This window comes from Crocodylus siamensis, chromosome 11 (genome assembly GCF_052110815.1).
Source record: "Crocodylus siamensis isolate JL-2025a chromosome 11, ASM5211081v1, whole genome shotgun sequence".
NCBI lineage: Eukaryota > Metazoa > Chordata > Crocodylia > Crocodylidae > Crocodylus > Crocodylus siamensis.
Window position 1 is genome coordinate 34,807,430 of NC_143405.1, and position 18,061 is coordinate 34,825,490.

Consider the following 18,061-nt stretch of genomic DNA (forward strand, 5'->3'; position numbering starts at 1 on the left):
AAAAGGCTCCAATCCTCCACTCTTAGCATTCCCCACGCGCTGGGAGATGGCACTTTCTTTGCACAAACCAAATGTACTGTTGGCATCTGTAACTTTAGACTTCTAGATTGAAATGTTATGAGGGTGGCCCAGTGCAGAAGCACAAGTGTGTAAGAATACATTTTCCAGTGTGTCCAGTGCTACTTTGCATTGTAAATTATGTTAGAAAAATATTTATAAAGAACAACACAAGAATTCACTCTTTCCTTAAATAATTTGAGTACCAGTTGTGAAATCCAAGCACGCTAAAAGATTTAGGGCTCCTTCTGTCTGCCAGGATCACTTTGTAGCATGTAGTCAGCTTAGTGTGTAATACCAGCACTCAGAAAAATATAGTTTTGGATTGCATTGGACTGAGCCAATAACAAATATGAATGTGTGACTTTATGGAAGCACAGCAGTTTCTATATTTAAAATTACAATAACCTACTCTTACAATACAGTACTGAACATATTTATTCCATGCACAAACTGTTATCCTCTGTTGTTTCTTTAAGCATGAACACTGAAGTCTAAATGTATGGACTTTTGGGTTCAAAAAGTAACTGTAGTGAGTTAACCAGAACAATGGACATGAAATAAATTAAATCACTCTGTAGAAAACAGATTAGGTCTATACAGAAATTGAGTTAAACTCTGTATACCTCATTCAAAATGAGTCATTATCTACTGTACAGTAGTAACACTGAAGTTAACACTGTAACACAGCAAAACTAACATAGTGAGCAAAACAGGCAGAATTTGTCTCAATAATGCTTTCAAATGTAAGGAAACTAATGATAAATAGTTATCATTTATCTATATCATTTATGTTATATAGGTGGCTCATCCTTTCTGTTGCACTACAATGCTTCTTATAACTACATATTAGAAAGGCAATATGTAGGTAATATGGCCACAATTTAGACCTCTATAGTATTCTACATTGTAAAGTGCTGGGACTTCAAGGAGGTAAAACCAAATTCTTTCTGTTGATGAAAATTTAATATTTCATTGGCTTAACCTTTTTCTTCCTACATTATTGTTCTTTTTAACAGAAATAAGTCCTAACTTAGTAACCAATATCTCTTTTTAACACAAGGAGCTGTTTTTGCTGTGAAAACAAACAGATTAACAGTTCTACTCCATAGCTGTGATTTCAATGCCAGAAGTTTGCATTTATTGACAAGACAGACAAAGCTGGACCAGATATGAGAAACATGGAAAAGCACCCAGTTTTTTTCTAAATATCTGCATCAAATACACATTATGTTCAGGATACCAAAAATTCATACCATAAGTCTTCATCTATCTGCATTAAAGCAAATATGTTTAATTCATGTAACTTTCTGTCTATATATTTACATACCATTTTATACCTGTATAAGACACTGATGATATTATGATTCCAACAGAAAAATCAGGCAAGAGATAGTTGGCCCTTGGCTGGCAGCATGAAAGGAATGATGTGCCACTTTAGTGTTCTCAGTTTGAGACAAGTGGAGTAAAATGAATGAAGCATTAAGTTCCCTCCATATGATTGACACCAGCGGTGCTCAACCTTTTTCCCCAGCAGGCCAGACAGGCAGTGGTCCATCCGTAGGTGGGCCAGATCCTGCTGGTGGTCCTGATCTGGCACCAGGGCAAGTGCAGTGGGTACTACCTGGCCAAACAGAGTGGGGTAGGAGGCAACCCAGCTGCAGTCTGGCCCTGGAAAGGAAGGGGATGTGGCCTGGCCTTGCAGGAAAAATGGAACATGGATTGGTCCAAGGCACAGGGAGAGGAGGGAGCACAGCTCAGCCCCAACCTAGCCTTGTGGAAGGATGGGACATGGCCTAGCTCCACAGAGGAAAGGGTGTGTAGCTTGGCTCGGTAAGAGGAAAGGGCCTCCCCACAAACCAGCCCTGTGGGGTGGGGAAGAAGGAGCATGGTCCAGCCCCAAACTAGTCCTTCAGGAAGAGAGGGCTTGGCCCATCTCCATGGAGAAAAGGAGCGTGGCTTGCCCCATACAGGAAGGTGTGTAACCCACCCCCAACATGGCCCGAAACAAAATGGTGTGCAACCCACCCCCAAAATGGCCCTGGCCCCAACCCAGCCCTGCAGTAGGAGGAGGTATGACCCCACCCCCATCCCCACACCTGGACAGGGTCCTACTACGACTACCCTGGGTACCAGATTAGGACCACCACCAGACTGGCTCCACAGAGGAGAAGGGGCATGGCCTGCCTCCAAACCAGCCTGGCAGGGGAGGGGGGGAGGCATGGTTTGGCCCCAAACTGGGCCTGTGAGGAGAGGGGGCTTGGCACAGCTCTGCAGGGAAAGGCACTGTGGCTTGGCCCCATGGGGGAAGGGGCACCATCTGACCCCACAACCAGCCTACAGGAGGGAGGAGGAGGCAGTGTGTGGCCCAACTCTGATCCAGGTATTAGGGAGGGGGCATGGCCCACCTGTGACTGGCAGTGGGGTCTTGTGGTTTGGGAATCTGTCAGGGGGAGGATGACTGTATTAATGGCCACTGTTCCCCCACCACCAAATTTCCCACCCCGTGGGAAGCCTCATAGGCCAGATGCAATTGGCTGCATTTGGCCTGCAGGCTGAAGGTTGAGCACCCGATTTACATGGCTAGACCCCTGTAAACTTTGGAGCTTGGTGACAGCCACAGAGAAAGTGGTAAAATGGCAGGATCTGCTCTGTGTAACTGGCAAATCCACTGAATCTACAGAAGTTATATGCTGAACCTTGAAGCATCGATACCTGCTCTGCTCCTCCTAGCCAGACAGTCATTCAGGCACCGATACACATGCATGATGCCTGCTCCGACGTTCTAAAAGTGAACTGTTAGAATGTCGGAGCCGGTGCTGGGCACATGTACAGGTGCTCTAAATGACGACTGAGCAGACTCGATTAATCGAATCTGGATTTGATTTAAATCATGTTCATTTAAATCCCTGGTCAGGAAGCCTTAATTTAGTCACTGTTTTTTTACAAGTGCATTTTTCTTGTTTTATCTCCTTTGCTTATTTAACTTCTTGACGTTTTGTACTTTTAGAAAAAGGTAAGGATACACAAACTTGCAGAGAGACAAGAAGGCTGATGGGTAGGTAATCAGGTCTGTAACATCTCATCTCCATATACTGCTGTTAATAAATAAGATGTTATCTATGGAGAGAGAAATCCACAGATTGAGAATTGAAACTAAGCATCACAGAGATGGTTAATGGGACCTTCTAGACTGAGTACTGAGTCTCATTGGGTACAGAAGTTTTCTTTAATCTTTACTAATCTATAGAGGAGCTTCTGGGAACCCCCTAAAGATTGGGCTCCTAATATAGTCCATGGCCTGTTGTGACATATTTATAAAACTTTTCTAAAAGGTTACATGAATATATTGCCTCAAATAGTATATAATTAAAAGTTATAATCCCTATTCCATGATGATATCTTTCAGCCTTAACATATCTTAAGACTATATAGGTTTATTTTTTTAAAGCATCTTAATAAAAAATAACAAATATAATTAAATAAAAAAATCTGATTTAAATAAAAAAATCCAATTTTTTTTCAATTGTTGATTTTTATCCACCCTGAGTCTGCTGGAGCATTCTAAATAAAACACTCCAACAGGTTCAGTGTCGCATGTATTCAGCATCCCTGCTTTTCAAAATGGCAGAGAGGGCACTTTAACTAAAACATATCAAATGAGCTTTAGTTAAAGTACCCATCATTGCCATTTTGAAGTGCAGAATGCTGAATACAAGAGATTCTGTGGGCATTTTAACTAGAGTGGTTCTGTAGAGCCAATCTAAGTAAAACACCTCTCCCCTCTCCCTCCCCCCCGCCCAGCACATGTAAAGACACCTTCAATGGCTTGGTAAACTCAGCTGCTAGTACCTTAGACTCTTAACCTAAAGTCCCAAGGGTCAGGTCTGTTCAGGTGTGGTGTTCTGCAACATAACAAATGTAACAGCACTATTGGAGACTCTGAATCATTTTGAGTGCTGAGAGCTGCAGTGGGACAGGAGCATTATGTGGTCAGTTCTGGACATGCCTGTTCCCCCTCTCCACACCCTGCCACTATGCAAGACATGGCTCTGTTCAGTTTTCTAGGCTCAGCTTGTTCATAAATGGTGAAGTCATGCCTAGGAGACACTGATCTTGCGTAAAAAAAAAACTGTTCCTGCTGCAACAGTCGTCTCCTAAAATAAAAGCAGCATTCAAACAATTTAAATAAAAATTCATCAAGTGAACGAAAACCAATATATTTAATGATTACAGAATAATCAGTTAATAATGGTGGGTGCTAGGGAGGATATGACAGTATGGAGATTGGTCTAGTTTCCACCTGGTCATATGTTCTCCCTCTGAAGTATCCACTATTGCTACTCAGAGTGATGTATTGCACAGTGGACACTGGAAACTGAACAGGATGGACCTATGGTTTCCAGCCCATGGGCTCCCCATGGGTCAGGACATTTGCTGCAGGAGAGTGATGGCAATTAATACAGCCACCCTCCCTTGCTACCACATCCCAAACCCCAAGGCCAGCACAATAGGCTGTGACCTGCCCCCTCCAGCTGGATCAGGGCCAGGTCATGACCCTACCCTCCTATGTCTGGATCAGGATTAGGCCACGGCTCCTCCCCACCCATGTGGCTGGGTCAAATCCCCTTCAGCCACCCACGGGGCCATGTTTGGGCTACCTCAAACTCCCTTTCCTCCTGCAGGGCCAGGCTGACTCCCCCACCCCCTACCTGTATGGGGTCCCACTAAGACTGCCCTAGGTACCAGATTAGGACCACCAGCCTGATCTGGCCCCTGGACTGACTGGACACTGCCCATCAACCCCACTGGCTAAAAAGATTTGAGCACCATTGATCTCAAATACATGTCAGTTCTTAGGGACAAGGAGATCGTACCTAGCTGTGAAACAGTGAAAAACTGGCTCCCTGGCTCCAGAGTGAACTTGCCTGTGGCAGAGGATCTGTTAGGGGAATATGGTAGTTGGGAGCAGCACCATGGTGCTCTGATTGGACTCTCATCCATTTTTTTTGGCAGGGGATGGGGAGGGAGAAAAAAAATGGGAGACATGCCTTGGTACCTTCTGTGGGTCCACAAAACTTCTTCCACTGGTGACACTGATCACCTCTGGGCAAAGACAGCTTTGAGCCACTGCATTTAAAAATTTCTGTCACATAATTCACATGAAAATATATCCAGCACTGACAAATATGAAAAACATTAATTTTACAGAGGAAACCTGCCATCTTTGTTTGAACACAACACATAATTTTGCAGTACCACACAGACTAGTAAAACAAGTGCACCACTTGTGTTAGAATATACCAATATTTCAGTACCACTGGTATTAACAGTAAGTTGTTAGACTTAAACCAATATGGAAAAACCTGGAAATACCCTTGTATTTAATAAAAAATAAATCTAAATTAATAGGAAAGCCTGCCCTAATATTTCAATACAAGTTATGCAAAAACCTCCACATTATCATCTCATCTAAAAATGTATGAACACACACGTGTGCGCATCTATCAATATCGACATCTATTTATCTCAATGGTGCATTTGTACAAAAGAAAATTTGCCAGAACAGGGGGAAAAATAGGGGTTGATTATTGTTCTCATTACTGAAAGTTATTTGGAAGTCTAGAAAGAAAATATAAACTCTATTTGTAAAAGCATCAGAAGTCTCTCAAACTGAAAATAGTTTTATGATTGCTCAAAATTGGTGTCTGTAGTAAGAGGAGGAAAGCTATTATGCTAGAAACTTCTTTGAAAACACCATTCAGTGTAAAGACTTAATGTACAGTTTGTATATGTTTCTTTTGATTATAGGTTTTAAAAGTCCCACATAACTGGGTTTTGGAAAATAGCTGCAGTCTTGTTTAAATACTTTATCCTTTGGTGAAAGGGGCCTTTGAAATTACTTCTATGTCTGAAGACAATTATATTTCACTAAAATGCAGTAGTTTTTTTATATCTAGGATTTTTTTAAACTAGTAGGGAGATGTATCTTCATATATCTCACACAACCAGAAAATTGTTTAAATACATGCTCTTTGAATTATACTAACTGACCAAACACAAACAATTCCTCACTGTCCTCTAGTCCTTCCAAGCCTTAAACTTCACAGTGGGCAATTATAAGTGTGTCATCACTAAAGAGATCAACTCCAGTTGGCCTTATGAGTGTAAATGGCAGGCAAAGATATCACACCAGTAAAAGGTGCAACCTTCTCCCCTTTCCCCAAGATACCTTCTGGTAGGCTAATTTAAGCAAAACTACACATTGCTCAACTCTTACATTTCCCCAGTGCTTAAAACAGACATTGTTTTTCATGCTTATCCCCAGTGAATCATAAGTTATAACCAAGGTTCCACTGCTTACCAGGCATCATGTGCTTAGATGGATGTCAGACCAAAACCACATACATCCTTACTGTTAGATGAAAGTCTGCTTTAGCTGGGTTCTAAATAATAAGACTGTTAATTGAAAACAAAGTTTCAGTCCTCTGCATGAATCAGTTCAAGGGTGCTATAGCACATTGTTCTGACCAGTTCTTGTTTTGTACAGCATTTAAATGCTGCTGCTCTGTTTATTGGCACAGAGTGGTAGTAATTCACACCCACCCTAGAGGAACAAACTGACTGCCAACTGTTTAAGGAAAGGGGGAAAAAAGAGGCCCTGTAGAGGGGACACAGTTTTGCTTATACTCACTTCTAACATGCCATTTCTTAAGAAATGGATCCCAAAAGTATTACTTTATTCCACGTTAAGGAAAACCGCAAATATTCCACACTCCTTAGCTGAAATAGCCTTTACCTAATATGGCTGTGAATGTATGGTTCAGCTACAGAAAGAAAATATATCCACTTCAGAGTACTTAACTAGTGTCCAGAATGTTTTTCCTCATACAAACATCACACATTCAACTGATGACAGTTTAACATTTACAGCTTGACTTGACTTAAGCATTATTTTGATGGTTTGACATGCAGCTTCAGCATCCCTTCACAAGATTCAGATTCCTGATGCACAAAAATTGCCATGAGAGTCAACATCTACCGATAACTGCACATTACCAGCACAGAATACAGTATCTGTAATTGTAGTGATGGTGAACAAAGCTGCCAATAATAGCTTCTACAGTGCTTGCTCAAAAACTTTTGAGCTTTGAAAAAAGACAACTGCTTTTGTTAAAGAAATTCTCCTGAACTAACATAAATGTATGGTGGGCTCGCTGCTTTTGCCCGGCAAGCCAGGCTTGGAGGACACTTCGGACTGGTGGAACATTTCCACCAATGATATAACAGCTGGGAGGGGCCATTTCAACATACTGTAATGGCCATTTCAACATACTGAGAAAAATGCATAACAGTGTTATTTACCAATTTAGAGCTTTTAAGGAAACTTACTTACATAGCTGCATTTAAAAGTACCAACCAGATTATCAGAAGTAATCACTAATCAACCTCAAAAGTACAAAACCAAGTTTAAAAAGCTAATAAAACCTTTTCCATGTCTGGGTATGAAAATACTGGCAGATCTACTATGAATGACCAGTATCACTATTTATATTCCCTTTCATTCATCATGTTGTAGAAGCTCCCCTGCCAGTCCCATTTGCCCTGTTATTTTGAGCAGCCACTCCATTTCACAGCTTAGTATAGTATTCCACACTGAAAAGCCTCAAAAGTAGGCAACTTTAAAACAAACTAAAAATATCATCATTATTGCTGCAAGATTACTCCTTCATACATAGAAACTAAAAATTAAATTTGGTTCTCTCAGAAGAGTATAGATGGCCTTGTTTTATTTTGCTATTCAGTGTTATTAATGAATTAATTATTAATGAATTTCTCCTTCACAGCAATTTTGATCTAGCCTATACTCAAATATCCTCTTCTTTGTTGAGCATAGGTGCAACTTGTCCTATATTTACCCTCTTTTCTAGGGTGCCAGTAGTATTAAGAAATCTAACGACGACTGCCATCTGCTTTTGTTTATTAATGTCCTTGATATAGTCAAGTATGACAGATTCATGTGTGCCAAAACCTTATCAGTCATATACCTAAAATATGAATAATTTCAGTTAAAATATTCTTTCCCAAGTAATATTCCTTTGAAATAATTTGAGATGATCTTGTACCAGAGAGTCCATATTTGCTAAATTTCACAAACTTAAAAAAAAACAAAAAAACCCCCAAACCTCTCAATATGGGATGAACAGACCTTGTTCACTGAATAACTTCGAGGAATGTTTTCTATTCCATGCAGTCCGATCAAATTGCAAATCTTTTCTAAAAGAGCTTGCCAATTCATTTGACACTGTTTTTCTTTATCAATCATAAGATCTTGCTCCAGTCTAATTTCTAAGTCTCTTTGCATATGATAATTGTTCATATGACCTGATGATTACTTGTGTTTTCCTAGTTTACTCAATATGTTTTTTGAGTGAGTCCTGAACATAATTCCTGGCTAAAGAAAGCTCTCCAGACTGATCAGAACTAAAACTCTTTCATTACAGGTTAATTTTCAGAAGTAGGAACACCAGCATGTTTAAAGGATTGTGTGAACATTCATTCCTAGAAGGTTCCACTGCATCAGTGAAAGAATGCTTTAAGTTCATATATTTAGGGGGGGAATCATTAAGCCCCCCCCCCAAAAACAAACAAACCAAAAACCATGTTCCTACACACGCATATTCTTATCCCAAGTTCTAAGCCATCCGTTTTTAATTTATCTTTCCTTTTCCAGAATTTGTGCATGCTTAAAAGGTCAGATTTCTAAAATGAACTTGATGTTTAAGCTCAGAGAAATCCAACTGCCTGACAGCCCAAGAAAGCCAGAGTTCTGGTCTGAAGAACTGAGACAATTTTTTGGACTGGACAGGCTTCTACCCAGCACTTAAAATCCCTAGGTTTCTTTACTGGGTTCCTTCAACTATCAGTTGTAAGCAGGATAACTGATTTCAGAAATCTCACAAGTGCTTGACTTGCTTTCACAATGTTGTTTACACTGCTGGTCTCCCTTTCACTTTTTCTGAGATATTAAACTACAGTTGGCCACAACAATTTATACCCTTACTGAAGACCACTAGCCAGCTATGCATATACAGAAGTACAAAACAAGCTATGTATTTGTCAACAAAGTAAAAATTGACTCATCTAAACAGAAATTGTGTGCTGTCTGACAGCAAGTTTTGCCACATTGCCAATTTTAACAGAAAATAACTCTCGACGGCAAATGTTAATGCTTGTAAATTTGCTTTGCTGTTCCTAACTTCTCCTTACCTAGTAGGTGGGTGCCTACTTCACCTACCTTTAAAAAGTCAAGCCAGAAAAGAACTGACCACTGATCTTCTGCAATCATTTTCCTGTAGCACTACTGAGCAGCTCTGCTCCTTCCTGCATTTTTTGGAATGCATTTCTACTGGTGCACTCTTCTACAGGCACAGCCTGTGACCCAACTAGCTGTGAAGAACTTGAGCAAAGTACTGTAGCCGGCAAGTCTTCCAGTTTTATAATGAAAGAGGCAGGTGGCTAGTTTTATTTGCAGTGTCACACTGAAAACAATAGTGAATAAAGGCATCCAAGATTTTTAACTGCTAGCCAGAAGCTTGTCCAGTAACTAAGTCTCAGGTCTTTCAAAACAGTTTGGTTTTCTGAAAGTCACAGACCATCAGAGCTCTCACAGCTTGAATGCTAAATTCAATTTTATAATCTGATCATGAAATATGCACAAGTTATAGAAGAGGAAGCTGGTGGGAAGATGTATGGGTGTGCACATTTTTTTTAATAGTTTCAATCTTAAGAACATGCACTTAGGACATGCTTCCACTTTTGATGGTACTGGGTGTCTATAGACATTTCACAGAACAGCATACTTCTATATACATACACAGTAAGAAAATACAGAAAAGGAGGTAATCCTGTTGTACGTATGTTCTCATATTAGACTGCAATACAGGGGCTACTTTAGGGTACAGTAAAATCCTTGTTATCCAGGATTTTACTAACTAGCACACTGTAGTAATTGAAATTTCCGGCTGGCTGGCCGGATGCAAGGGGGGGGGGAGGGGAGAAACTTGCATGCGGCCACTGCCCCTGCCACCCACCATGCTGTGCTGCCGCCGCTCCACATGTGGCTGCCACCACCCCACCCGCCACTCTGCATGCAGCCAGAAACCTGTACCCTCAAGTAACTGGAATTTTTACATTACCGACACCCCCCAATTCCCCACTCATGCTGGATATCAGGGATTTTACTGTATCTTCAACTATTCATTGAAACAAACAGCTCATTAGCTGTTCACAGTTATAATCCTGGATTGCAGATTTGCATATATGCTACATCCTCTAGGAAAACAGTTTCATAACAAAAACAAGAAAGGCAAATAATTTATCAAATGCAATAAAAACAGTTGGGAATATGGCAACTACAGAAACATGTCACAGATAACGAGCAAGAAGCACAGATAAACGAAAAAGACTATATTTTAGTGCTTGTCACTCCCACAATGTACCGCACAAAGCAACTGACTGAGGGTTTCCACCACACAGATCGCATAGGAATGAATTTACCTCGCATATAACTAATTTTTGGTATAAAAAGGGTCATTGCATGAGAGCAAATTCGCACATACAGAAACCACATAAAGTGAGGGAAACCTGTATCTAATAAATTTAGCTCACTTTCTGATCTTTCCTAGACAGTGTCATGACACTCACTCTAGTACAGTGGTACCAAACCTTCACTGGCCCATTGGCACCAGGATAGAGCGAGTAACATGCAGAGACCGTGATCATACTTTACGCTGGGGGTCAGCAACCTCCAGCACACGTGCTGAGCATGGCACACAACGCCATTTTTCTCGGCACGCTGCTGCCAGCCACAGAGCCCAGGCTGCTCCCAGCAGGCGGCTGGGAGGCTGCAAGCAGACTGGGCTCCATCAGCCGGCTGCAACCAGGAGGCTGCAAACAGCTGCTCTGGGCTCCAGCTTTTCAGGACTCTGGCACCTTCCAAGGTAGACATTGTGGTTTTTGGCACTCCGGCCAAAAAATGTTGCCTACCACTGCTTTACACTGTCAACTTGTACTGTAGAGGTGGAGGCCTACTTTTAAATTAATTTCCTGTAGCCACAAGTAATATTGGAGTGTCTTGCAGGCAGCTGGTTGCCCAGGCACCCTGAGCTGGAGATCACTGTTCTAGGATTTACACGCATACATGAAAAACTCCACCAAAACTCAATTTCAGGTACAATTTCAAGTACCTGTAGCCTAAAAGTTTAGTCAAATTACCTCAAGATGGAAGCTAAAGCTTGACCATAACTTTCATCTCTCTGAACAGGAGCTTTCAAGAAGCAACAGCAATTAATGATCAGCCTTGCTAAATCTTATACCAATGTCTGGTCAAGTAAAAGGAAAAGGGGAACTTCCTGATCATGTGTCCAGGAACTCTGCACTTCTGGTTTCCCTGGTCTAATGTGATAAGGAACAGTCTGCAAGAGGGGCCACCTATATTACAAAGAAAAGAGGGAACTCGAATTTGACCCCTGTCCACTGCTCTAAATTGCTGTTCAAAGGACAGTAACCTCTCTAGTTTTGCTCTGAATATATAAAACAAACAAGAAACACTTTTTGCAAATTGGAAAGGCCCAAAATTGCAAACCAGGACTCCAACTTTTAAAGTAATCAGAAATGAATAAGAGAAGGATCTGACATGAAACTATGTTGTATCTTTAAAGAAGACATGCTAACTACATTATCTTGAATATTACAGGAGAGTTATTTTTAAAAGACAGTTAATAAAAAGTATATTCAAACAGAATTTCTCCCTTTGAAAACCAATATAAATCACCAGAGACATTAAGTTCAGTCATGTGTTAAGTGGAGGAGACTGGACACCAGGAGAGAGATTCCATTTTTGGGTCAGAGGCAAACTATATTAACAGTCACCAAAGGCTTCTGAATAGATGCTTTCAGGAGTTAATTAATTTGGTCTAAGAGGGTGAAATTAGTGGCACGACACTAGCTGGTAAAACGGTTGTTGCCCAGTGACAGCTTCTTGAACGGAAGCCAAACTATTGCATGTGTCAGGGTACATGACAGAATGTCATCTCTAAAGTCAAGTCACTTACCCTCTATGCCTCAGCCACCTCATGTATGAAATGAAAGTAATACAACCCCTCCAAGGTACCTGATGAGTTTTTAAACAACATTCATGTTTAAGGAACTGAATCACTAGCAAGGTGATTCCCTGCAAATCCTAGTCTCTCCCATATTTCCTGGACCATCAAGGCTACAACATCAGGCCAGCATAATTTAAAGAAAAAGACAAAATGGTCACAATACTCGAACAGATGTAGCCACACTGGCCTTGGACTGACAGTCTTGTATTTAGCACTCTTCTGGCCTAGTAGCAAAGGATGTCTCAGCTTCACAACACTTGTCTCATTATGGAATTTTTTTCTTTAACATGGTTGGTCAGATAAAGCAAAACCAGTACATTTCTTTAAAAAGAAAATGTTATGTTAATTGCTTGCTTTTAATGCACATGAATAGTTAATTCATATGAATGCTAAAAAACAGTTTTGACTGGAAATTTGCAACAGTACAATTCAGGAAGCTGCATTCCTTATCACTGCTGATAGTAAAGCAAACAAGAAATGAGCCATGCACAAAGTTCCCACATAAGCTACAGACACAGTTTCTGTAGACAATGACTTCAAGGATTGGATTTTGGCAGGACATGCGGAATCAACCTTAATTCATCAATAATATTTGATGCTACTTTTATTAACAGTAACTCTATATCCATACCACATTAAAGAGCAAATTAAATAATAATTAGCACATTCTTTTCTTGTTCTAAGATATTTGCAAGATAGTTAAACAAAAGTCTTTTTCATGGTTCACAAAATTAATCACCTTTACTCTCTATTATTTTATTTTTTTTAATTATAGGTACTCTGCACTCCAGTCCCAAGCCAATACAATGAAATAGGCAAGTGAACTCCAATTCCTCCACATATCGGCATGTATAATAAGTAAACAAATGAAGTAAACAGGCAGGCATGTAACATTTTTGTACGTACATTCATTTCTACTCCATTTTTTAAACTACATTATATGTGAATGAGAAGTCTGACAGAGGCATCTCAGTCACAGAGCTCATTTAAAGCTTGGTAGTTAGAGAGATAATATAAAATATTTTTTTAATTCCTGTCAAATAGCAGTGATAGCATCTCTTAAATTTATTATAAATTGAGGCAGCTACAAAGAACACAGGATTCAATCAAAATTTCCACTGAGGGAAGTGGTCAAATAACTGAGGTCAGAACCTTCAGACTTCAATTGCAGCAAAGTCCTTTTATTTCCCTTGTAATTTTCTTTAAGGATAAAAACTAAACTAAAACCCACCCACCCCCTTTGAAGGAAATCCTGCCAGAAGAATGGCTCAAAGGAAAAGCACACAGCACTCCTAACTCAGCAACTGCTTTCAAATATATATGCAAACAGGTCTGTAGATGGTCACATGATAAACACTGGTAGCCCTTAATGTGTCAGACTTCACCTGAAACTGTTACTTCAATTAATTAAGGGAAAAATAGCCTCAGAGTATATTAGTCCTTACAGTGCAAGCTGGACTAATTATCAACAGTTGAAAGCTGCAGTTACTGTTGTGGCCTCTCTGCAAAACAAACTCCAGTGTTAGGAACATGGATCTGATGTACAGTTAAGAAGGAAGTCACTTCTGCCCCTCCGGAGCAACTCATCGACTCTGGACCTCTGCACAGCACTTGCTGCCTCACTGTTTAAATTAACTGCAGCTGAAAATATGGGGTTGCCATCTGGTTTGAAAAAGCAAGGTTCAGGGAATAAAATGAAAGGGTTTTTGGTACTAACCTCACTTTAATCATTGCCAAAGAGCATGAAGACAGCCCAGCGTCCTCCCACAAGAAAGCCTTGGGCCTCACAAACTTGGCAAGCAGTCTCCTGCACAAAACGCTGGGCAGGCACAAGCCTTGTCAAAATAAGAGTCCTCTGAAAAACCATGTTGCAAGAACATAGGTCTGCCCATAGGATGAAAATAAAGCTTTCCCTGTACGGTTTATGAAGAAAGTTTAACACACTCCTACATGATTTATTTGTAATTATGATCTTGCAGATTTAAATGCATTGGTATACATGTATTTCATAGGAAAACAATTTGTAAAAAATTTTATTAGGCATTAGGTTCTGTTTAACATATTTAACTTCTGCATCTCTTTTCATTTTTTTATTTTAAAGTCATACAAAGGATAGGAAGCTCTCCAGTGAAGTTCACTGTAGGAATCAGCCTGGCTTCTGAAGAAACAAAGTAGCAGACTTCACGGCATTATTATACAGGAAGCCAGCTCTCAAGTTTCTAAAGGGTGGCCAGAAAAGACACGCAAAAATCTGTCTACGCTTTCCTCTCAAAGTTAATGTTCTTTGAAAATATCAAAAAGAAGATTACCAGTGCTAGAAGTAGTACATTAAATGATGTGTTTATTGGCTTTTCCATATTCATTTTTGAGTAACTGGTTTCAAACCAGGTACCAAAAGTGAGGAAGAAAAGTACTTCTTTCTGGAGAAGGTTGAACGTGCTTTTCTGAGTAGTAAAGCTAGCCCATCTTAAAAAGAGCTTAAGTAACATCTTCCACCTTTTAGCACTAAAAAAAGAACACCATTTTTTGGGAGTCAGCACTCAGCAATTTTGCATGAATGAGTTAAAAGCAAGTTAGCATGTTTTTGCAGATTACAGTATAAGAAAAAATGAAAGGAGATTGTCCAGTCCTGCATTTTTAGTTTGGGGAGAAAAATTTACTTATTCAACCAGAAGTTAATGTAAGGCTTTATTCCAAATTCTGCCCTTACAGAATCACTGTCTATAGCAACTGTGTCCATAACATTCCAATTCTCAAGAGTGCAACTTTCTAGTAAATGGTACATCTGTCAAACTGAAGGAAACATCTGGAATAAAGGTTAAAAGAAAAGAAGTGTGTTTAAAACTTTTGTTTCCATATATTGAAACAGTATGCTTTTAAATGAGTTTATTTCCTTGCCTCTTACTTGGATCTGATTGGTATCTGCTATGCTAAATTTCACTCCACTGTAAATATACACAAAAACTTGTTCAATGTAAAATGATCCATTTTGTGAAAAGGAACAAGTCTTCCGAATAAGACAACCTAATGCAAGAGCTCTATTCTTAGGTGCTTCAGATTTCCATGTGACCTAGAGCAAGTCACTTCAGGCAGAACTATATTTCACCTAGTGGATGCTCAAAATGCAGCCTGTAACCAACTCCTGAATTAACTGACTAAAGCATACAAGTGATTCTATTATCCCCTTTGCACATAAAATTACAGCCATTAGAGGAATAGGATTGCCTTCCAGGGATGTTCAAACATCATCCTAAAGAGACCACTTGTGTGCCCAGAAGGGCTATGCACAGATGTCACATTTGTCCCTGGAGAAATCATTTTCTCCCAGGACAAAGTGCTAGTTCAGATATCCATGCCTGTTGTCTCGGGACAAACCCCCAAAAAGATTAACAGGATAGCAAGTGCTAGTAGTTTGCCTGGAGACGTCACAAAATGTGTCTGTATGGTTGTCCCAGGATTGCATCATTGAATCAATGGCAGAAAACACCAATGCATTCAGCTGTTCACTAAACCCTGACTGAAGTGTGTGAATACCTCAATTTTCTACTCTGGGACAATCACTCACAGGCACAATAGGTTATGTGATAAATGCAATGTCTATTCCTAGCCAAGGCGTAACAGAACTGTTTATACATGTTAGGCAACTCAAGAATTGGTCGAAAGCTGCAGTATGATGTCTGCATTCATATAACTGTACAGTATGAATACTACTTCCCTACTTTACAAGGCTGCTGTAAAACTTAAGGCTGAAATGTCTATAGAATTTGTATTTCTCTAATAGGAGCATGACAGGAATGGAAAGTATTAAATAGCACACTTCTGGAGCTGGTTAGCAAAACCATTCTGCTTAAAAGTACAGAGCTGACTAATAACTATCTATTGTATCACTAACGAAACACATATCCAAGGTCTGAAAAAAAAGAGTAGGTATTTTTGTTTAGCATAGATGGCAAAAATTGCACCAAATTCTGGTCCTGTCAGGAAAGCATGCAGTTCAGCAATGACTGAAAACATGTGCTTGAAATTAAGTATGTATTTAATTGGCTTTCAGAACCAGGGTGGACTTAAACATGCTCCTTAATGTTTACCTACTTCAAAAGCCCCTTCACATCAGGAAGATGTGAAGCCTATACCTGAAGAAGGGTATTTTGTGCATGAAAGCTTGACTAACCATGCAGTAACCAATAAAACCTATCACCAAAAAATCCTGTTTACACCAGAAAACCTTCTACTACAGATCCCTAAAAGCAAAACAGAAGGGAACCTGGTTGTTCAGGTATCAGTAACCCCCTCCTCTCCAAAATCCTCCATAGTGATTTAAAGTACTTTTAAATGCAGCTTTATGTTTGGCGGTACAACCAAACAGACCCTGGAGTTCAAAGTCAGGGCCATTTATAGGACTCCCCAGGCCACCCTCAACCCCATGATAACCCTTTTTAACTCATCCCCAAAGAGACCTTGGAACTATCACCTAATCTCCTGCAAAAGACTATGAACATGACTCTTTGATGTACACCAAAACTGCTTTCTCTGAATGGCTAGGGATTGCTAGAGAACAAGATGAAGTGTTTTACTGTATAAGAAGCAAATATTTGGAGTATCTAGCACTTAATTGGTCTTTGGAACTCAAGATCACACTCAAATCCCTTCCTTTCTGTCATTGCCAGGTAACCTTACTGAACACATCATGACATCTGCAGTCCAATATATTCTGAAAACAGCTGGAGAGTGGCAAATAGGCAAATCTTAATGATTTGCTGTGAGGACTCTACACAGCAGAAAAGACTCACAAGATTTGGATAGTATGAAGCCTCCAAAGTGCAACAGCATCTTGGAAACTCCACTGACAGAACCCAGCCTAGCTGTATGAATAATATACACCACAATCCTAGCAAGAACAGAGAAACAGTCTGCACTCCGAAATTACTTATTTTGTTGGGTTGAGTCTCAAATTAAACATCACTTTAAAAAGTATTTTCATATGTATAATATAAGGACAAAGATCTTTGTCTTGTATTATGATAATAACCCAATTCTTATGCTACACAGATCAAGAGATTAACCCTCAAACTTGTACAGCTGCAATTTGTTGCCACAAAAGTATGATATTATTATATGCACATTTATTTCCACAGCTATCCTAATCTTACAAAACAGTGGACCGTGACTCAAAGATAGAGACAAAAATATAATATGTATATGAATTTAATCTTTGTCAAGTTACAAAAGAAAAATGTTCAAACTGGAGCAGCATGCAGGGAAACAGAAAATGCTAATGTCTTTCCAACGTGTTTTAAGATGGCAAGAATCACGAATATCTTTAAAAGTAGAAACAAAGCCAAGAAAATACCAACATCCATCATCATCATCATCATCTTCACTTTAACAACTAAATATATTGTTTTGACATTACAGTGCGCTAACTAAGAAAACAATACTATCAGTACATTGCAATGATTTCTACCTACACTAAAGAACCAGCCATAACTGCCCCCTTACTGCAAATACAGTTAGGAGTTACGTACTTGCTAGTTCCTAGTAACAAGACAAGTAAAAACACATCAATGTCACTTTTTTCTGACACTAAGCTCTTGGTGCAATTGGCATTTACTCATTCTGTTACTTAGCAAAGAAAATGCCATGTTAAGAATCTGTTATCGGGCTTCCCAGTCCCCGGCAAGGACTCTTAAGGCAGAAATGATGCCTGCTGGGAAAAGGCTGATGTCAGCTCTTAAGAGCTCTCTGCAAGGATAAGGAGGCCTTTGTTTTCAGCTGAACTGTGAAAATGAGAAAATGCCTCTAGCCTGACAAACAAGAAACCCACACAACATAGGTCA

At 39.8% G+C, this 18,061-nt stretch overlaps 1 protein-coding gene across 5 annotated transcripts in view; it reads right to left on the reverse strand.

The window, feature by feature from the left end:
- The window catches only part of VGLL4 (vestigial like family member 4), a 134,104-nt gene that overhangs the window by 13,430 nt on the left and 102,613 nt on the right, over nucleotides 1-18,061 (reverse strand). The window contains exon 1 of one of the 5 annotated variants that reach the window (XM_090022649.1): nucleotides 13,942-14,015. The exons of the other annotated variants lie outside the window; for them this stretch is intronic. Coding sequence (XP_089878775.1) covers nucleotides 13,942-13,955 — 14 coding nt within the window. The 5' untranslated portion in view covers nucleotides 13,956-14,015. Of the gene's footprint in view, nucleotides 1-13,941; nucleotides 14,016-18,061 lie in introns of those variants that run through there. 5 annotated transcript variants of the gene reach the window in all.